The sequence below is a fragment of the Narcine bancroftii genome, chromosome 4 (genome assembly GCF_036971445.1).
Source record: "Narcine bancroftii isolate sNarBan1 chromosome 4, sNarBan1.hap1, whole genome shotgun sequence".
NCBI lineage: Eukaryota > Metazoa > Chordata > Chondrichthyes > Torpediniformes > Narcinidae > Narcine > Narcine bancroftii.
The window spans coordinates 122,709,290-122,728,655 of NC_091472.1; the positions used below are offsets into that span (position 1 = coordinate 122,709,290).

Consider the following 19,366-nt stretch of genomic DNA (forward strand, 5'->3'; position numbering starts at 1 on the left):
TCTTCCAAACTATCAACGATTCTTAAGATTAATTTGGAACCTTCCCTGTTAATTGCTTTGTTTGCTTTGTCTCATGATTCAGAGAAACATACATTGGCATATCAGGAAAAAAGTTTTACCATTTACCACGTTAATAGCCAGATAAGCAATTTTATTGAAATAGAAAGATGATTCATCCTCTATTCATACACAGTGGTTATATGATGTAATGTCCTATTTACGTTTAGAGAAAATTCGTTATAATATTAGAAAGTTCAATTTATGAAATTGTGAAGCCCATTCTTAGAATTTTTTTTAATAATTGGAAGAATTAACAATTATTGTATTTTCCTGATGTTGCCTGTTCTTGTGGGGGGGGGGGGGGGGCGCCAGTGGTTCCACATAGGTGTTAGATGGTTAGATTAGAGTTTGCTCTAATTTTAGTTTTTTTCTCTCCTTTCTTTTATAGAAGTTATTTCAATAAAAGGGTTCACATGGATCAATTCAATCAATTTGAGTTATAAGCAATTATTGATGTCATCTACTTTTTTCAAGTTGCTTTTCCCCATGCATGCTTACTTGTAGACAATTATATAAAATAAATAAATATAAAAAAATATAAAATAATAAACTTAATAAAAATATTTTTAAAAGAAAGCATTATGAATCTTTGAAATTCTCTACCCATTGGATTGTACATTCAAGATCAACAAATCTTTGGACAAAACATCAATTGAAGATCATATAAAAGTGGAAGGAATAAGATTAGCTACCTTCAGATAGTGCAAACTCAGTAAACAGTTCTGTTTTCATTTTGTCAATTGTCCATTTAATTAAAACAAAATCTTTCAGAAGTCAGATAAAATTTGAAGAGCTTTGTAAAAAATGTGAACATTTTATTAAGAATAGGTATTTTCAGTTTGAAGTTAGAACATTTTCTCAATGCATTTTCTCACTTGTGCAAAACCAGTATCCAATCACCCATCTGAATTTACTTAGTAAGGATGTACAAAGAAAATGATGCACTGTCTCCCATTCCTTTCATTCCAATTAAAAGACCAAGTGCACCCCAATGCACATAAATTCCCAATACCATCTGTAGATCCACACAAATTTCTGTTAAAATCAGCAAAAACAAAAAATATATTTTAAACCATCAAATTCTAGTGACCTTTTCTCTTTGAGATATTCAAAATAGACAGCAATTCTCTTCTTCAAAACACCATGTGTTTCAAAAAGCTAGTTGTAAAGCTTTGTCTATCATCAGGAATTGCAAATATCCAAAATGAATGCAATATCACTTTCAACAGACATCTCAATTTAGAGTGAAAGTAGAAATTATGAATAGTTTTATTTTACTTCACAATCTCAATTTCCATCTTTTAAAAGTCACTTACCAAATGAAAAGTATGACACCAAGGCTCCAGCAATCCACTGCTTTAGAATAAGAGCCTGCTCCAGCACCCAAAAGCACCTCTGGAGCAAGATAAGTGGGTGTTCCACATAATGTCTTCATCAGTGAGGCTTCTCCAACAATCTTTGACAGGCCAAAGTCTGTAATCTTGAAAATAAACTAAATTCAATTTGGCAAGAAGGCATTTTAAAATATATTTTATTTACAAACTTTCGAGTGAAACAGTGTGGCAACAAGACTCGAATCTATTTTGTAGTTATGAATTACAAAAGAAGAGTGCCATGTTCCTTGATGACTATAACATGGTACTCCTTGTATTGACCTGGCTTTAATGGACCCTACCCTCCACAACCTGGTTTCAACATCTTTGAAAAACTTTTTGTCAAAGGAAAATTTATTTATACCAAATTGCTCACATGTGAAATGGAAACACTATAGACAAGCTATAACGTCTGCTTTGTACCAAGGCTTCTGCACTCACAGAACACTACTTTAACTAGCAATGTAAGCATTAATTGCCTGTCTCTATTTTACCTTTGTTCACCAACATTGTTTGCCGGTGACAGTTAAGAATTAATCTCACTGATGTGTCCAGAGTCACTTCGGTCAGGTGGAGTCAGAACAGCTGATTTCCCAGAAATTAGGTTATTTTTTAAAATCTGCTAGTTTATTGGTAAATTTAAAATGATTCTAACTTTTCATTACTGATTTTTTTAAATCCCCATTTGCCATAATGAGCCATCCATGACAATAAATCACTATTCCTGCAGTAATGATTAGGCAAAGATGCCTAAAACTTAGCAGCTCCCATTCACTGATGACAACATGTGAGACACTGCCTCAAGAAAGCAGCCAACATCACAAAGGACCCTATCACCCTGGCCATGCTCTCTTTACACTGCCATTTTCATGCAAAAAGTACAGAAACCCGAAGTCCAGCACCTCCGGGTTCAAGAACAAGATTTTTTCCTCAACAGCTATGAGGCTCTTGGACCACCCACGCACTGCCCTTACCATAACACTTCTTCAATACCACTGAAGAGCTGACTGGGCGACTGACTCAACACATTTCTTTTCACACAGTGACTAATTAAATATTATTTGTGTTTTTTCTCTCTTCCTTTTACATTTTTTTCCTCTCCTTACACTGTTTTCTGTACGTGGGATTTGCAGCAAATACAGCTTCCATTCTGTGCACTGTATTCATGAACATGACATTCAATTATTCACAGATCTACAAAATAGAACTGATCATTTGGTACTTTCAGGTGATGCCAGACGAGAAGATATTCTGAACAGCTAAATGCTACTTCTACAAATACACCAACACATTTTTTAAATTTGCTTTTTATGTAAGACAGTATAACAATCCTGGGAAGGAATAATATATATAACCCACAAAGCAATATTTTGAAACATCAGCAGGAACCAGGACAGAAAGAACTGAAGTTTGGGCAGCTTCAATTAGCCAAGAAGAGCTCAGGCCCAAAATATCTGCAATATATTTTTGTCTCCTATGGATGTTGCATCTGAGTACATCCAGCATTTTGGTGTGTTTTCACTATAATCGCAACATCTGCAGACTGGCGTGTTTCACTAAATTAAATGACAGCTCAGCCTGCAATGCCCATGTCCCTTGAATGTAAATAAAAAAATCACTATGCAAGATACTTTAGACAAGAACAACATAGGTCCAAGCATCATTTTACCTTCACAAAACTTCACTACAACCTGCAAAAGTAAGATGTGCTTTAATATCAATAATTTAATTCTGCCAGCAGATGATGTCAAAGTACATCCTAATCCTTACCTTAAGAAGACAATTTTCATCATTATTTTTGAGCAACACGTTTTCAGGTTTGAGATCTCGGTGTGTAATATTATTGTCATGAAGATACTGCAAATAGAAAGAATCATAGAATGAAATATTTACTATCATTCTTATTTTGAATTATTAATTCAAGTATCTTTTTGATAGATTACTCCATTCCCTCACATCAACACTATTATTGCTCTCATTCCCACGTCTTTGCATTGTACTTGATAGAACGGAGCAGGTCTTTTTTTTGTAATATTTTATTTATCATTTTAATATACTGGTACTTAATAATCATACCAAATGCAAAACAAAAAAAAAAACCCTCCCTTTGCCTCCTCCCCTCTATACAAGTCCTATTAAACAGAGAAAGAACAAAAAAGAAAATCATCCCATTGTTAGTGCATACAATAAAACATATGGAGATGCAATAACACCACAGTGTTAAAATCGTTTCAGAGGTCTACTGGCTAGCCAGTAGCAATCATAACTCTCTATTTGCGCCAGTGAGGTATCTATATGTTCTAAGTAAGGGCTGTAAGATTTTTAGGAATCCTTTCCTGAGATTGTATGTAACTTTTTCAAGTGGAATGCAGCTATTCATCTCCGAAGACCAGCTATCCATGGGAGTCAGACTTCCATGTTCCAACAATGCATTTCCCGGCCACACACAAGGCAATTTCTGTAAATTTGAGAATTAGTTAGTAGTCTACCAACCGTGGTAAAGTTCCCAGAGACAAAGCTCTGGGCCTACTGGGAAGGTGACTCCTGTGATCTTAGTTAGGATATCACAGAGGTCATACCAGAAGGGCTTCACCTTCATTCAAAGCCAAGTAGAATGTAAAAAGGGAACAACTTCTATACCACACCTAAAATACATTTCTGATAATTCAGGTTTATATTGGTGTAATTTCTGTGGGGAGAGGTACAGTTGATGGATGAAATTATAATAGACCAGATACTCTAATGACATTGATAGTACCAATCAAACTTTCCTGACACAGATCTGACCAGAGTGGTTCGTCAATTGTTGTATCTAGGTATGACTCGCATCTCACCCTAGACTTGAGCAAACCTGGCTTTGGGCTCTCTCTCATCAATAAAAAATATATTCAAGAAATATACACATTTCCTTCATGGAGTAGTTTCTCTATTTTAGTGAGTCCTGGTAGTCATTTCAGGCCCCAAAGTGGCCCTAAGGATTGTATCTGAAGATAACAAAAATAGGTCTTATTGGAGAAGTCATATTTCTTATTCAGCTGTCCTTTTTCATAATGATCCTCCAGATGTTGTATCCCTCATGATACTAGGCTTCCAAAATTTTGTTGTTCAAAGTCATGGGAACAAGTTAATTTTGTCTTAAAAGTGCCCTCAGTGACAATCCCCTTTTCAATCCAGAGCCTCCACAGGTCTTATATCACATTCTAAACCAAGTGTTTTAAAATGGGGTTGTCTGTTCGGCTGGCTGTAATTCTGGAATTCCATTTTATACATGAAATCATTATACACCTTCTCTTTCAGAGTGTGCAATCAAATTTGTACCCAGGAGGGCGTATCGTCCCTCATCAAAAATAAATCTCATTTAGCCCGACAAATAATAATTTTTGAAACTAGACAACCAGATGCCTCCTAACCTGTAATCCCATATCAATTTTTCCATGGTATCTTACAGTTCCAAGGATATTATCCAACATTCTTATTAAGGGTTTTAAGAGGTTTGAGATAGTGGAATGTCAAGGAATGGAAATATATTTGTGGCAATATATTCATCTTTACAGTTGACCTACCAATTAGAGTGTTCAATTTTACTAAGTAGCAGGAGGTAAATGAGTTTATATTAATTCTGGAGATCATTATCCACTATTATTACAAGGTATCTGATGCCACCCAAGAGCCATTTGAATGGACTTGTTTACTAATACTCAGCATGCTCAAAATTTATTAGTGGGATGAATTCACTTGCCCCCCTCCCCCCCTCACCACCTCTTCCGCCCCTAGTTCACCTTGTATCCTGAAACTTCACTATAAGCTTTTAATAGAATCTGTAATTCAGTAAGGGAATTAATCAGATCTGTTAAATATAGGATTAGATCATCTACCACAGGATTAATTTTGTGGCTTGTCTGACCCATCATAAAACCCTTCATCTCCAGGTCTTGCCTAATTGCATCTACCAAGGGTTTAATAGCCAAGACAAAAAGTCCCAGAGACAAGGGGCACCCCTGTCAGCTCGATCTGCTCAAAGGAAATGCTGTTGACATCCATTAGTTGTGACCCTGGCTTTGAGTCTGTAATAAAGAGTTTAAACCCAATTAATGAACAGTTTTTGGTTGCTGCTCTAGGCATGAGTGCTATATCTAATCTTTTGAAGAACATGATTGAACTTTTGAGTTTTTATAACAAATCACCATTCACTCTGGTCATCTTCCAACATCTTCACAAAAGTGCACTCTGTACAAATATGCCCTCCCCCCTACCCAAGTGGATTAATTCATGTCTACTCTAGTTATGCACATCTTCTATGTACCTACCCATTCCATAACATGACTAAATCACCTTGCAACCTCTTTACATTCTCAATCCAAGATGATTTCATGTCATCCACAAAATTTAAAAACATTTAATTCCCTCATTCAAATCATTGATTTTACCAAGCAGAATCAGTACAGCTTCATGGAGGGATAATATAGTGTTTGACAAATATATTACATTTTTTCATGGAAACATCAGTAGATAATGGAGTCACTAGATGCAATATCTTGGATTTTCAAAAGACATTCCTCAAAGGGCCCACACAAAAGATTATTTTACAGTAGAAGACCTCATGGTTTTGAGGGCAACAGGGATAGTAGACTGACCAATCAGCAGGAAGGAGAGCATAGTAATATTGGGGGGGGGGTCATTGACAGATTAGCAACCTGTAACTGAAGGGGTGCCACAGGAATCTGTGTTGGTACGACAGCTGTTTACGATATACATTAAAGGAAGCCAAGTATAATCAACAAATTTGCAGACATACAAAAGAGTGTCTGCATGATGGGAGGCAAACAAGACTTTTAAAAAAAGGAGTGGAACAGATGGTGGAAAATGGGAGTATAACTGTAAAATAATGATGAAATAGTACATTATTTAAATGGAGAAATACTGCAGAAAACCACAGAACTATGGGATTTGCAGCAGTTAATGAGGGTAGCCAATGGAATGCTGGCTTTTATTTCAATGAGGTACATATATAAGTGTCAGTCCCAGTCTACAAAATTCCAATTAGGCCTAGAGTTCAATTTACTGAGAGCATTTTAGATTTTCACAGCAGAGAAAGGGAGCCCATGCCACCTTGGACCGGCCGTGTGTTGCGGCGATTCGACCTGTTTACTCACGTGGTCACTCAGCCCGCTACAATGCCAATATATTTTATGGCAAATACAGTCAAGAGGAAAAAAATGCATAGCAAAATAGCTTTTCAATGGCTTGGATGATAAATACCCATCTACAACAGTTCAAATTTTGGTAGTGCACCAAACAAACAGTACAATTGGTCACGTTGATTATTTTTAGTTGTCCTTCCTTATTTCACTTTAAGTCCTAGGCCATGAGGTTTGAAAAAAAGACATGTAAAGGTACTGTTAGTAGGGGTTAGCGCAACACTGCTACAGTACTAGCTACTTGGGTTCGAATCCCATGCTTTCTGTAAGGAGTTTGTACGTTCTCCCCATGTCTGCGTGGGTTTTCCTTCAGGGGCTCAGCTTTCCTCCCACATTTCAAAAACATACCAGGGTCGTAGGTTAATTAGGCTCGTGGGCGAAGGGGCCTATTACCATGCTATATGTCTAAATTTTTTAAATAAGCCTCTAAGAAGGAAACATGAATCATGGTAAACTGCAGTCCTGGCAGCCAAGAAACTGAAAGTGCTCACTTTGGTCAATTGTGGACCAGTTTCCCATGGTCCATCTAACGTTTGCCTGATATCAGTTGCACAATTCATGTAGCCTACTTTTCCTCTTCTGCTAAGAGAAAATTATGTCTTTTGACCAAATAAAATCATGAGTACTTTGCACAGAAATTGCAAATCAGTATGTTGCCTCAGGAATGTCGCATCTATGTACTGGCCAACTGTCCAGGAAAATATTTAAAGATGCCAACTTCACTGATTGCAATCTCTTCAGTACATACCAATTCAGAACTACACGTAGCAAACACAGATCCTTCAGTCCATGTCTTGCAGTGGCTTAGTGCCAATTATGGCATTCCATTGTACAGACTCAAATGAAGGTGCCCTCTGTCACAGGCGCAAGGAGAGACACAAAAACCACTGCTCTGAAACTAGTGATTGATATAGTAATGAAGCAGCTGCAAGCTCCCAATGCAACCACCTGATACAATTTTATGAAGTTTTTTGCGCATCTTCAAATTGCATTTGTGGCATACCTCAAAATTCAGATTGTCAGAGTACATACGACCAGGAAATTATTATTCCCATAGGTCAGGCAGAATTTCTACTTACTGGTAATTGTAAACTGTACTTAAAAAGATACATATACAAAGAGAAATGTAAACAAACTGACTGCAATATAGAAAGAAATTCAGCAATAAATAACGTGCAAGTAAAAGTCCTAAAAGGAGTCTGATGGTTGATGGGTTAAAACCAGTTCCTGAACCTGGTGGTATGAGTCTTGGGGTACCTATACCTCTTTCCTGATGGTAGCAGCAGGAACAGAGCATGTCCTGGGTTTGGATAATTGATGCTTGCTGCTGCTCTCCAACAGCAGCATTCTATGTAGATTTTCTCCACAGTGGGGAAGATTTGCCTGTGATGTAAAGGGCTGGGTCTACCTTTTGTAGGGGGTATTGTTTACCTGACCCCCCCCCCCACCGCCCCACAAACACCAGGTAGTTAAGCAGCCGGTCAGCAGTTTGCCAAGGTTTCCAATGTCATATCAAACCTCCGCAAACTCCTGAAGAAGGAGAGACGATGATGAGCTTTCTTCATCATGGCATGTCAAATCCAGGAAAGGTCCTCCAAGATGGTCACTTCCAGGAATGTAAATTTGCTCGATCTCCACCTCTGAAACCCACCCCCCCACATGAGCCCCCCCCAACAGCCTGACATGAGCCCCCACACCCACCCCCCCCAACAGCCCGAAACGAGCCCCCACACCCACCTCCCCAACAGCCTGACACGAGCCCCCACACCGAATGCCTGTGCCGGCCGCCCCACAGTGCGGGAACCTACGTCGGGCTGCTGGGAGAGCTGGGCAGCAGCATGGGGACGTCCCCACACCAATAGCCCGCACTGGCCGCCGAGAGAGCGGGCGCGGGGACCCACATCAGGCTGCTGGGAGAGCTGGGCAGAGGCCTCAGTGCGGGGACATCCCAGCGCTGACAGCCCACGCCGGCTGCCCCTGCCCTGACTTCCCGCACCCTGGGGGGGTGAGGCAGGGCAGGGGCAACTGGGAGGGGAGCTGTCAGGTGCTCGCCAGCTGACTGTCATCCCTGGAGCAGCCGTTTTCAGGCGGCTGCATTCATGTGCAGGGGGGGACCTCAGTGCTCCAGCGATTATCCCTCCTGGAGGAGGGTTACAAAGTTCGCCTCGCAGGTGCCTCCTGCGATTTCAAGTAGCCTCCTGACAGCCACATATTGGCATAATATGCAGCCTTACAATCTGGGATTTTGGCCACCTGAAAGTGCCTTCTGATTGCTGGAAGGAGAGGTTGAAAATATCTGTGAATACTCAGGCTAGTTCATTAGCACTGATTTTCAGCACCCTGCTAGGTATGTCGTCAGGCCCTGGCACCTTACGAGGGTTCACCCTCTTGAATGATAATTAACAATGTCATCAGAGTCCAAGTCCTCAGCTTTTCTAAGGATTCTAGTAGGCACTATCTGGTGGTTCTTCTCAAAACGGGCATAGAAGATGTTCAACTTATCAGGTAAGGAAGCATCACAGCCATCTATGGTGCTCACCCTCACCTTGTACACTGTAATGGCCTGCACACCCTGCCATAGCTGGCATGCATCTGTCTCTAGCTTCCTACGGAATTGCCACTTTGCCTCAGAGATGGCCTCCTGCAGATCATACCTGGTCTTCTTGTAAAGATCACATTCCCTGGCCATAAACTCCTTCATTCTCACCCTCAGCAGGTTGCGAATCCTCTGTTTCATCCAGGACTTCTTATTGGGGAACACCTGGTTTCTCCATCTGGGCACACATTCATCCACACAGGTCTTGATGAAGTCAGTGACACCTGTTGTACATTCATTCAAGTCTATGGATCAGTTCTTGAATATTTTTCAGTCCACCGATTCAAAGTAGTCCCGCAGATGCTCCTCCACCTCTCTCAACTATTCCTTCGCTGTTTTCACCACTGGTGTGGTGGACCTCAGTCTCTGCTTGTACGCTGGGAGTAGAAGTACAGCCAGGTAATCGGACTTGCCAAAGTGTGGTTCCCTGCTGCTGGAGCTTGGAATAGCACACTCGTTTTAGATGCTCCTGACCAATTTAGCATCCACGTTCTAAATTTTCCTTAACTTGGGGGTTTTTTTTTTTTAGTTTTAATTCCTTATCTCTCCCAATTTGTTTATTTTAACATTCTACTTATATTTAGTCACCATTATATCTCATGGTGCTAAAGCCAGGAGGAAAGAAGAGGAAGCGTTGATCCCACTCTGATGGGATAAAGAACTTAAGCAAAGATGTGAAAGATTTTTTTTAAAAAATACAAGAGAAATGAAAGCCTCTCTTAATCAAGTCGCTGGGAACATGAAAGAATTACAAATCATCATAGAGGACCCAAAATTAAGGACTTGGAAAAAGCTGCTGAAATCCACGATTCCCTAATGGATGATATACAACAAAATAACTTTGAGCTAAGAAAATCTAGCGATGTTTTTGAAGAAAGTCACAGATTTGGAAGTGAGGAGCAGAAGAAATAATTCAAGAATTATTGGCTTAAAGGAGGAAACCAAATGAGGCCAGCTTTCCCAATTCTTCGTTGAGTTTCTCTGAGGTTTTTGTGTCAGATATGTTGCCAACTCTCCTTGAAGTCGACAGAGTACACCGTTCATTTATTCCTAAACCTGCTTCTGGAACAAAACTTTGATCCATTGTTTTCAGTTTCCAGATGAAAGAGAAGCTTTTGTGAGAGTCTCGTCACAGAGGAACCCTACAGTGTCATGATCAAACTGTCGGGATCATCGATGAATACCAGCCCTAAGTTATGAAAGAACAATGTTCATACAAAGATGTTGTCACAGTTTTACACTGCCAGCTTCAAACTATTGTTGATTTTTCCAGCTAAGCCGAGAATTACTCGACCAGATAACAAGAAATGCTGAGCTCACCCAATGCTGCGATTCACTATTTGGAAGATAACTCTTCAACTCCTGATTAGTAAAAGTTCTTGTATAATTCTCTTTCTACATTTATCCCCCATCTTTTTTGATATGAATACTGTTCTTACACTGCTCTGAACCTGCAGTGAGATGATAAATACAGCCACTTATGGACCCAATATTGATGACCCTCATTTTTTTGAAAATCTTTTTCCTTAATAATATTCCTTAATAATAGCCGGCAACTTGAATTGTTGGCTGGACCCTGTCCAGGACCATTCATCTTCTAGAATAGCTAACCTAAACAAGTCTGTTATAGATGTACGGAGATTTCCCCCTTTCTCTCTAATGTCCACCATACCTATGCACATATTGATTACTTTCTTACAGACAATAATTGATCTCTTCTGATGATTCCTGTACATACAAAACTACAGTAATTTCTGATCATGCTCTGTGACCTTGTCTATTAATGTACTGGATTTGCCCAAAATAACTAAGCAGTGGCGATTTAACAGGCCCTGATTTTTTGAAATTTATGAAAGATCAATTTTTTTTTTTCAGTAAAAATTCTACTCTGGAGGTATCCAGTTTAGTAGTTTGGGATGCTTTTGAAACCTTCATTGGAGGTCAAATAATTTATTTTATGTCCAATGTTAAAAAGAAAGCTAATTCTGAGAAAGGTGATTTGGCTAATCAAATTAAGCATATTGATCAACAATGTGCCTCAACAAAACTCAAGCTTTTTTTTTTAAAAAATGGTCAAAATTAAAACTAGACATGACTTGCTTTTTACTTACCCTATACAGACTCAACTCTTTAAAGAATCTAAATTCTTTGATCATGGAGATCAGGTAGGTAACTACCAGCTAGCCAAAATTAAAAGTTATACAGCTAAACGACTTATTACTGGGATCCACAAGTCTGACAGTAAGTAAATGATCATGCTGAAATAAACTAGACTTTTTCCAGGTTTTATTTTAATTTATACAGTTCTGAATCAGTTAATAATCAAACTTCTATAATGCAATTGTTGGATAGATTGAATATTCCTACCATCTCTTCAGAGAAAAAAACTAAAACTGGAACAGCCCATCTCTGTAAGTAATATTGCTGCAGCTATTAACTCTTTGCAGTCCAGCAAGGTTGCCAGGCCAGACACTTTCCCTGCAGTTATACAAAACATTTTCCCACCTAGTGATACCTCAATTGGATTTAGCTTTATCCCAATCCTTAGCAAATGGGAAGCTACCAGAAACTTTATGAAGCCTCAATTTCTTTAATACTTAAAAAGAATACTGGTCAAAAAGAAACTGTTCCTCTTAAAGACCAATTTCCCTTTTAAATGTAGACACTAAGATATTATCCAAGATTTTAGCTACCAGGCTAGAAACTATTATACTTATTATCTCTGAAGATCAAATCAGGTTCATTAAAAAGTCATCCCTCTTAATTTAATGTTCACAGTTTGTCAACTCCCTTGCAGTTGCATCCTCTGAATGTACTATTTAGATGCTGAAAAAGCATTCGATAGGGTGAAATAGGAATATCTATTTTCTGTGTTGAGAAAATTTAATTTTGGTCCAATTTATTAATTGGATAAAACTGGTACATTTATCTCCTACAGCTTCAGTTTTCACCAACTCAATTAAATCCAAACCATTCACATTGCATCATGCAACTAGTCAAGATTACCCTTTAAGCCCTTATTTAACCTTTAGCGTTAGAACCTTTAGCCGTGGCATTTTTTTTTTAAACAATTAAATGAAATTTCTGCAATTACCAGAGCTGGGGGTGTCAACAAAGATTCTCTTTATTCAGATGGCCGTTTACTGTACGTAACAAATCCAGATTGATAGATTTCCTCTATTTTATCTCTTCTTCAGCAATTTGGCCAATTTTTAAGATACAAATTAAATTTACAGAAAAGTGAGATGTTTGTACTATACTCTTCTAACTCTTTAGATTACTCTGTTCCTTTTAAAATGGCCAATAATCAATTTAATTTTCAGGGAACTACCATCACTAGGAAATTTAATAACCTGTTTAAGGATCATTTTCTTACCCTACTGATAAATGTTAAGAAGTCCTTGGTTCAATGGACCCCGCTTTTGATATCCTTAATTGGTCGTGTTAATATTATTAAGATGAATATCCTGCCAAAATCTTTTATACATTTTCAAGCTGTACCAGTTTTTGTTCCCAACTCCTTTTTTGATTCTTTGGACACTCTTACACCTTTCTTTATATGGAATAATAAGTCTCCCCGTTTTTTTTAAAAAAAGCATCCAAAATATTAAGAAAAATGGAGGCTTGGCATTACCTAATTTTAGATTTTACAACTGGGCAGCTAATATCAGATTTTTAAAAATGTTTTATTCATCATAACATTTTTCTCAGGTTAGATTAGTTTAGAAATTAGATCTACTAAAAAGTTCTTCCTTAATTCAATACTTGGAGCACCTTTATCTTTCTCTGCATCCAGATTTTTGGATAATTTTGTTGTTAGACATAAATTGAGAATTTTATTTCAATTTAGAAAATATTTTAGATTGAAGATTCTTATTCGTTAGTCCTATTTTAAGTAATTATGTTTTCCTCCCTCGGTTTAAGATAGTGGTTTTTAATCAATGGTCTAAATTGAACCTTTTTAAAAATCAACCATACTCTTGCCTCTTTCAAACAACTATCTACTTAATTTAATATACCCAGACATCAATTTTTTTTCATTATTTACAGGTAAGGGATTTTTTGAACTCTATCTTTGAGACTGCCTCAGGATTTGGATTTTAATGTTATAGGGAAGATGCATAGTTTTAAACCAGACCACAAACAGCTGTTGTCTGTCTTGTATGAACTATTTTTGTCATCTTGGGATAATTCCCTGGATGGAATTAAAAAACTACAGAAACAAGACTTCCAACAAATATTTTCTGAAACATGTTCATTCATCTTTTTTGTGCTAGATATTCGCTATTGTAATTTAAAATAGAACATTGTGCCTACTATTTCAAAGCCCTAATGGCTAAATTCTATCCTAACTTATCTTCTAAATGCAATAAATGTAAAACTAAAGATGGTTTATTGTATCATATGTTTTGATTAAGTCCTTCTCAGTGTACAAAATACACACATTCCCAATAACTATCTTTAGTTCTTAATATTAATTTGACCCCATCATCTTTTATTGCCATGTTTGGAATTCGTTGGCCCAATGATCCAATATTGAATTCTTCACAATCCCATTTAGTAGTTTTTGCTTCCCTGATTGCCAGAAAGGCCATACTAATGAAATGGAAAAATGCTGTCCCTCCCACTCACACTAAATAGCTGTCTGATACAATAGCTTGTTTGTCTTTAGAAAATATTTGATGTTCCAGGACTGTAATGACTGTAAATTTTATTTCTTTATGGGGTTCTTAATTATTTCCCAAATTTGTAAGCTTAATTTTTGACCTCATTGTTTATTTTTCTTTTCATTATCAGATAGTGGTCTATGTATTTTCCCAACAGCCTCTGTAGATAGGGATCAGATCTGTAGAATAAATAGCTAATCTATTTTTGCATGTAATTTTTTAATTTAACGTAGGTTTTGTTGTTACTGTCACTAGTATTATACACATTTGATTATTGTTCTATTCATGTTCAGTTACCTATGTAATATTTGCTAAATGCAATTAAAAACATTGAAAAGACTTGCTGAAGTGATCCTCAGGTGTTCCAGGTCAGGGGGACAGGACTGATAGATGACTGTCATATCTGTGCACCACAAAGAATTGATGACAAACGCCGCCTCCCCTGCTTTCTCCCAGTCGGTCAGTGCAATGGAAGGTGTAGTTCTTGGGCTGTGGCGCCGTGTCCTGATTGTCTGCATTTAGCCATGTTTCTGTAAAGCACATCACACAGAACTCCCTGATGTCTCTCTGATGTTAAATCTGGCTTGGAGTTCATCAAGTTTGTTCTCCAAGGATTGTACGTTGGCCTGGGGAATGGTAGGAAGCAGAAGGCTAGGCATCTCAGCTTAATCTGTAACCACTCCCCCCTCCCAACTCCTCTGCGTCCACGTGGTAGGGTCTTCTTTACATGGGTCCTCTGTTGATAGTTCCTGGGGTGTTTAAATGGTCTGCGTAATGTCTCTTTAAATCTCCCTCAATGTTTAAATGTACCGAGCCTCTGCTGTTTGCGACTCCCACAAAGTTTAAATAGCCCGATCACCAGCTGTTTAAAACTCCCATGGTGTTGAACTTGCCTGCGCGCCAGTTGTTTACAAAACCCGCGTACTGACAGAGACTGACAATTCTTCCAATGCCAAGGTCTGCCAGTGAGATTAGGACATCTTTATTAACTGGCAAGTTTGATTTTATGATTCTGTAGTTGTATTTCAGTAGTTCTGAACAGGAATATTTGATAATCCCATCAGAGCTGCACGCAAAGAGTCACCGCTGTAAGGCACCATCTTTCCAATGTTAAATCCTGTACAGAAAATAGTACAGAGGGAAATACAAGCAATTAAAATAACTTGCTGCTTGAAGCTTGGCGCAGTAAATATATTCAGCAATTCACAACCTGAAAGCAAGTCTTCAAATGTAACTGTTTCAAGGCAAGGGAATAATTGGAAACCATTAATAATTCTAATTATTACATTTTCACACATGCATTTTTTCATATTGTATTTGTACGTTATCTATTTAAAATCACAAAATATAGCAATAAACAGATCCATTAAAAATAAGTATCACAAGAGAATAAACTAACAACACTGCTGACAAGTTTGCATTTGCTTTTTCTCTCTCCCTTTGTACATGAAACAAAATATTGCAGTGAGATTCACAATTATATTCATCTTCATGAAAATTTGAAGCTCAGAAGGATATATTTCAGTCCATTGTCTCCATGCTGGCCACAGAGCTACTAAGACCAGAGGCTAATTCTTAAACTTGTACATGAAGCTCTTCAACGAATCATCTCAGTAGATTTTCCCCTGTGCCTCTTGCCTGATACAATTTCCAACCACATCACCTATACAAGCAATAGGTTTTCAAGAGAAGCTTTATTCCACAACTTCTCCCAACCTTCTGTAAGCACCCTCTAATTCCATTACCCCACACCCATCTCCAGTATAGGAAATTACATCATGTAACCACTGTGCATGGGTAGGTGAAAAATCATCCTTCCATTTCAGTAAAATTGCTCATCTGGCGATCAGCATTGTAAAACTAAAGCTTTTCTAAGTTGCAGACAGAGCTATATCTGACTCACACGAAAAACCAAAGAGAGCAATTCAAGGACAAGGCTCTATTTTGATTTTAAAAATCAAGGTTAAAGTTTGTTAAATGTCTTTCCAAAAAAAAACTCTAAATTTGAGCATTCCCAAAACATGTGGATCAGTGAAGGTTCAAAAATTTTGCATTTCACATATATTGGATCAATGTCTGCATAAAAACGAGATAGAATACACAGGTCTAAACTTAAACTATGTACCACCTTAAATGGCAAAAGGCAATGCCATGAACAAAATGAAGAATCATTAATCAAGCTAAGAGTACCAGTCCTCATCAGAAAAGGTTGCATTCAAATCTCACTCCCAACCATTCTTAATCCCAGCCATTGAAGCTGATCTTAAATCCAATATTTCATTGGAAATAAATATTAATCAACCCTGAAAAAAAATTACAGTTAAAAAAAAAATGAATCAAGAATATTAGTGTCAGAAATTTGAGGAAAATCAGAAAGCTTAGATTCAGCAAAGTGTCTAATTTGTAAATATCTAAAGAAATGTATTTTGGAAAGATTAAACTTAACAGGTAATTGTTCAAAGGAAGCAAAGTTATCTTGAATAAAAAGCTCCTTATAAATTTGAATACCTATCCTAAACCATTCCTTAAAACCTACATCCATCACTGATGGTTCAAAAAAAAATCATCTACCATCGGACTCGTCAGAGAAAAACTATTAAGAACAAAATATTTTCTAAATTAGGCTCATATCCTTAATCTATGTCTCATTAATGGGTTAAATGCCAATTTAGAAAAGTAAAATGGTAAAAAGGAACCCAAGATTGCTAAAAATTTTTCTTCGGCAAAATGCAATTCCATTTCTACCCAAGATGGGCAATTCACTGACTTATCAAAATGTAATAATAAAAGTAGATTATGCATATTAGTCACCAAATAATAAAGTCTAAAATCAAGTTTTTTTTGAAGATGTGTTTTATTTTTGGGAAGAACTAAATCTAAAGAACTAAAAAAGGATTTAAGAATAAAAATAGGTAATGCTTGAAAAAAGATAGAGAAATTTAGACAAAATGTTCATTTTAATTGAATCAATATGACCCATCATTGTAATAAGGGTGACCATCCCAATAGTAATAATTCAATCTTATTAAGTAGTATCCGAAAATTCTCCTTCAATAAATTTTTCAGTTTTTTTGTAATTGTAATTCCTAAATATTGAATTAATCTTCCGCTATTTAAAACAGGAATTTAGAAGAAATGGCAGAAGAGCATTTAAAAGGAAGTAGATTACTTTTATGCAAATTTACTTTATAACCTGAGAATTGTCTAAATTGGGCAAATAAAGATAATATATTAGGTATGGAAATTTCAGGATTTGAAATGAAAACCAAAAGATCGTCTGCATTAAAAGATACTTTATGCTTAATTCCATATCTTGTTATACCTTTAAATTCTCAACACTGTCAGAAAGCAAAGTGTTCCAGCACTATATATTAAAAAAAAATGACTTAGCGGACAACCTTGCCGTGTTCCTGTTAAAGCCGAAACATTTTTGATTGTACACCTTATAGACCTATTACTTAGTGTGGATGTGAATATTTTATCTAAAGTTTTAGTATTCATGTTAGAAAAAATTCTACCATTATTGACTCTGTTCCAATTTGTTTTATATTTTAAAAAGTTATTCTTATTATAACATTCATCAATTATTGAATATTTTGTGTGTGTCCTCCACCCAAGTGATGAAATCCGTTCTTTCATTAGATGCTGAGAATGCATTTAATTTTGGTCAAATTTTATTCAATGGATCAAATTATTATATTCTTGTCCTATGGCTTCAATTCAGTCCAATCCACTATAGGAAAATGATCTTTCATTTTGCTCTAAAATTAAACCACATAAATGCACTGAGCATATGTCTAAAGAATAATTTATGGCTAATACAGCTTGTGCCATTTCATACTTTGTAATTTTTAAACTTTTTAAAGCCACCAGCCTGCTTACAGAATGCCAGGTTCTTTTACACAAAAAGTCTGAGTGATTAAATCTTCCTTCACCTTCCTCGGTTCCTAAAACAGCAACAACAATGAAATTTTACTTTCTTTAATATTGGCACCATCCTCAGATACTCCTCTGTATCTTCTCCAGTGCCATCATATTCTTCCTCCATTGTACACAGTGGTCTAGCTTTAGCCTGTCTAGCATGTTATAAACCTCAAAAATGATCACATATTCCATTCACTGAGAGGGAAAAAGGAGGAAATCCTAGTTAACATTATTGACAACTTGATGCATTCATGCTCAGCAACTTATCTGCTTATAAAGTTAAAATAAAAAATGATTGCTACATACTTGGACAGCAAGAAGCATCTGGTAGAACAGCAATTTGGTGGTTTGTTCTTTCAGTCCTTTTGAGCGAGCCACTCGATCAAAAAGCTCTCCACCTTCCATCCTTAAAGAAGATAGGATTTATTCAATTTGAGCTCCTGTGCTTTGACAGGATAAGATCATCTTTAATTGAGACAATAGATTCATACAACTGTAATTTCCAATATTAGAATGCAAAAGCAATTTAAATAATATTGGGATTGTGCAACTTGACTACTCTTGTGTTTAGAAACTTCAGTGGATCCTGTCAAATTCAACAGGGCTGTATATGCCAATAAACTTGTATTGTAGCAAATACTGTAAAAACAGATTAATTTTAAATGGAGAAGTTGACTAAAATAACTGTGTAATAGCAACCATACAAATCACAGAGACGTCAAAATGAACTTATGGTAATATAGTGTTTTTTTTCATACTTTGTAATTTAAAAACTATTTTTAAAGCCGCTGGCTTGCTTAAAGAATGCCAAGTCACTTTGCATGCACTAAAAAAAAAATCAAAATGACTCTTTAAAATGTTTCCTTTCTAATTTAAGATAGTTGCTCCAATGGACAAAAATCCAAAAAGCAAAAAGGCTTCTGAAGCAACTTTGATGATCGAGATAAACAGCTTAAACTTGAAATAGCAATTAAAATGTTCAGTGAATCCATGAATTAGTTTTCTTCAATCGGCTGCGTTGTTTTTTTTTTAAAAAAAACATCCATTCTAAAAATCAGCAGTATAAACCACACACGTGGGAAAAGGAGTTAGCTAACGTTTCAGATTGAAGACCCTTTGTCAGAACTTTGTGGACCTTAATCGTTAACTCCATTTCTCCCTACAGATGCAGCCCAACTTGCTGAGCATTCCCAGCATTTTTATTTCAGATTTCTCGCATCTGCAAACTTTTTTTAAATTTCATATTCTTATCATCACATGCACCAATCTTAATACAATTTTAAAAAATATATACTTGCCTGCCTCTAAATCCTATCCCAATAATAATACTTTGATGCTTTAGTTATTTTCAAAATGTATAGGTAAGAAATCAGTATTCTAGGAAATATTCTGCATTTAGATGCTCATTTTAACAAGCTCAAATTCTGCCAACAATCATTCCACAATAGTAAGTTTCACCACTTTATTTTTTTTCTGCACCAATGCAAACTTTTATTGAACAAGTTATTTTTTCTGCACCAGTGCAAACTTTTATTGAACAAGTTATTT

The 19,366-nt window shown here is 36.7% G+C and overlaps 1 protein-coding gene across 1 annotated transcript in view; it reads right to left on the bottom strand.

Moving 5' to 3' along the window:
* Positions 1–19,366, bottom strand: part of chek2 (checkpoint kinase 2) — a 55,144-nt gene that overhangs the window by 17,697 nt on the left and 18,081 nt on the right. The window contains exons 8-10 of the mRNA XM_069932666.1: positions 18,125–18,224; positions 3,204–3,290; positions 1,377–1,540 (exon numbers count right to left, since the gene is read on the bottom strand). Coding sequence (XP_069788767.1) covers positions 1,377–1,540; positions 3,204–3,290; positions 18,125–18,224 — 351 coding nt within the window. The remainder of the gene's footprint in view (positions 1–1,376; positions 1,541–3,203; positions 3,291–18,124; positions 18,225–19,366) is intronic.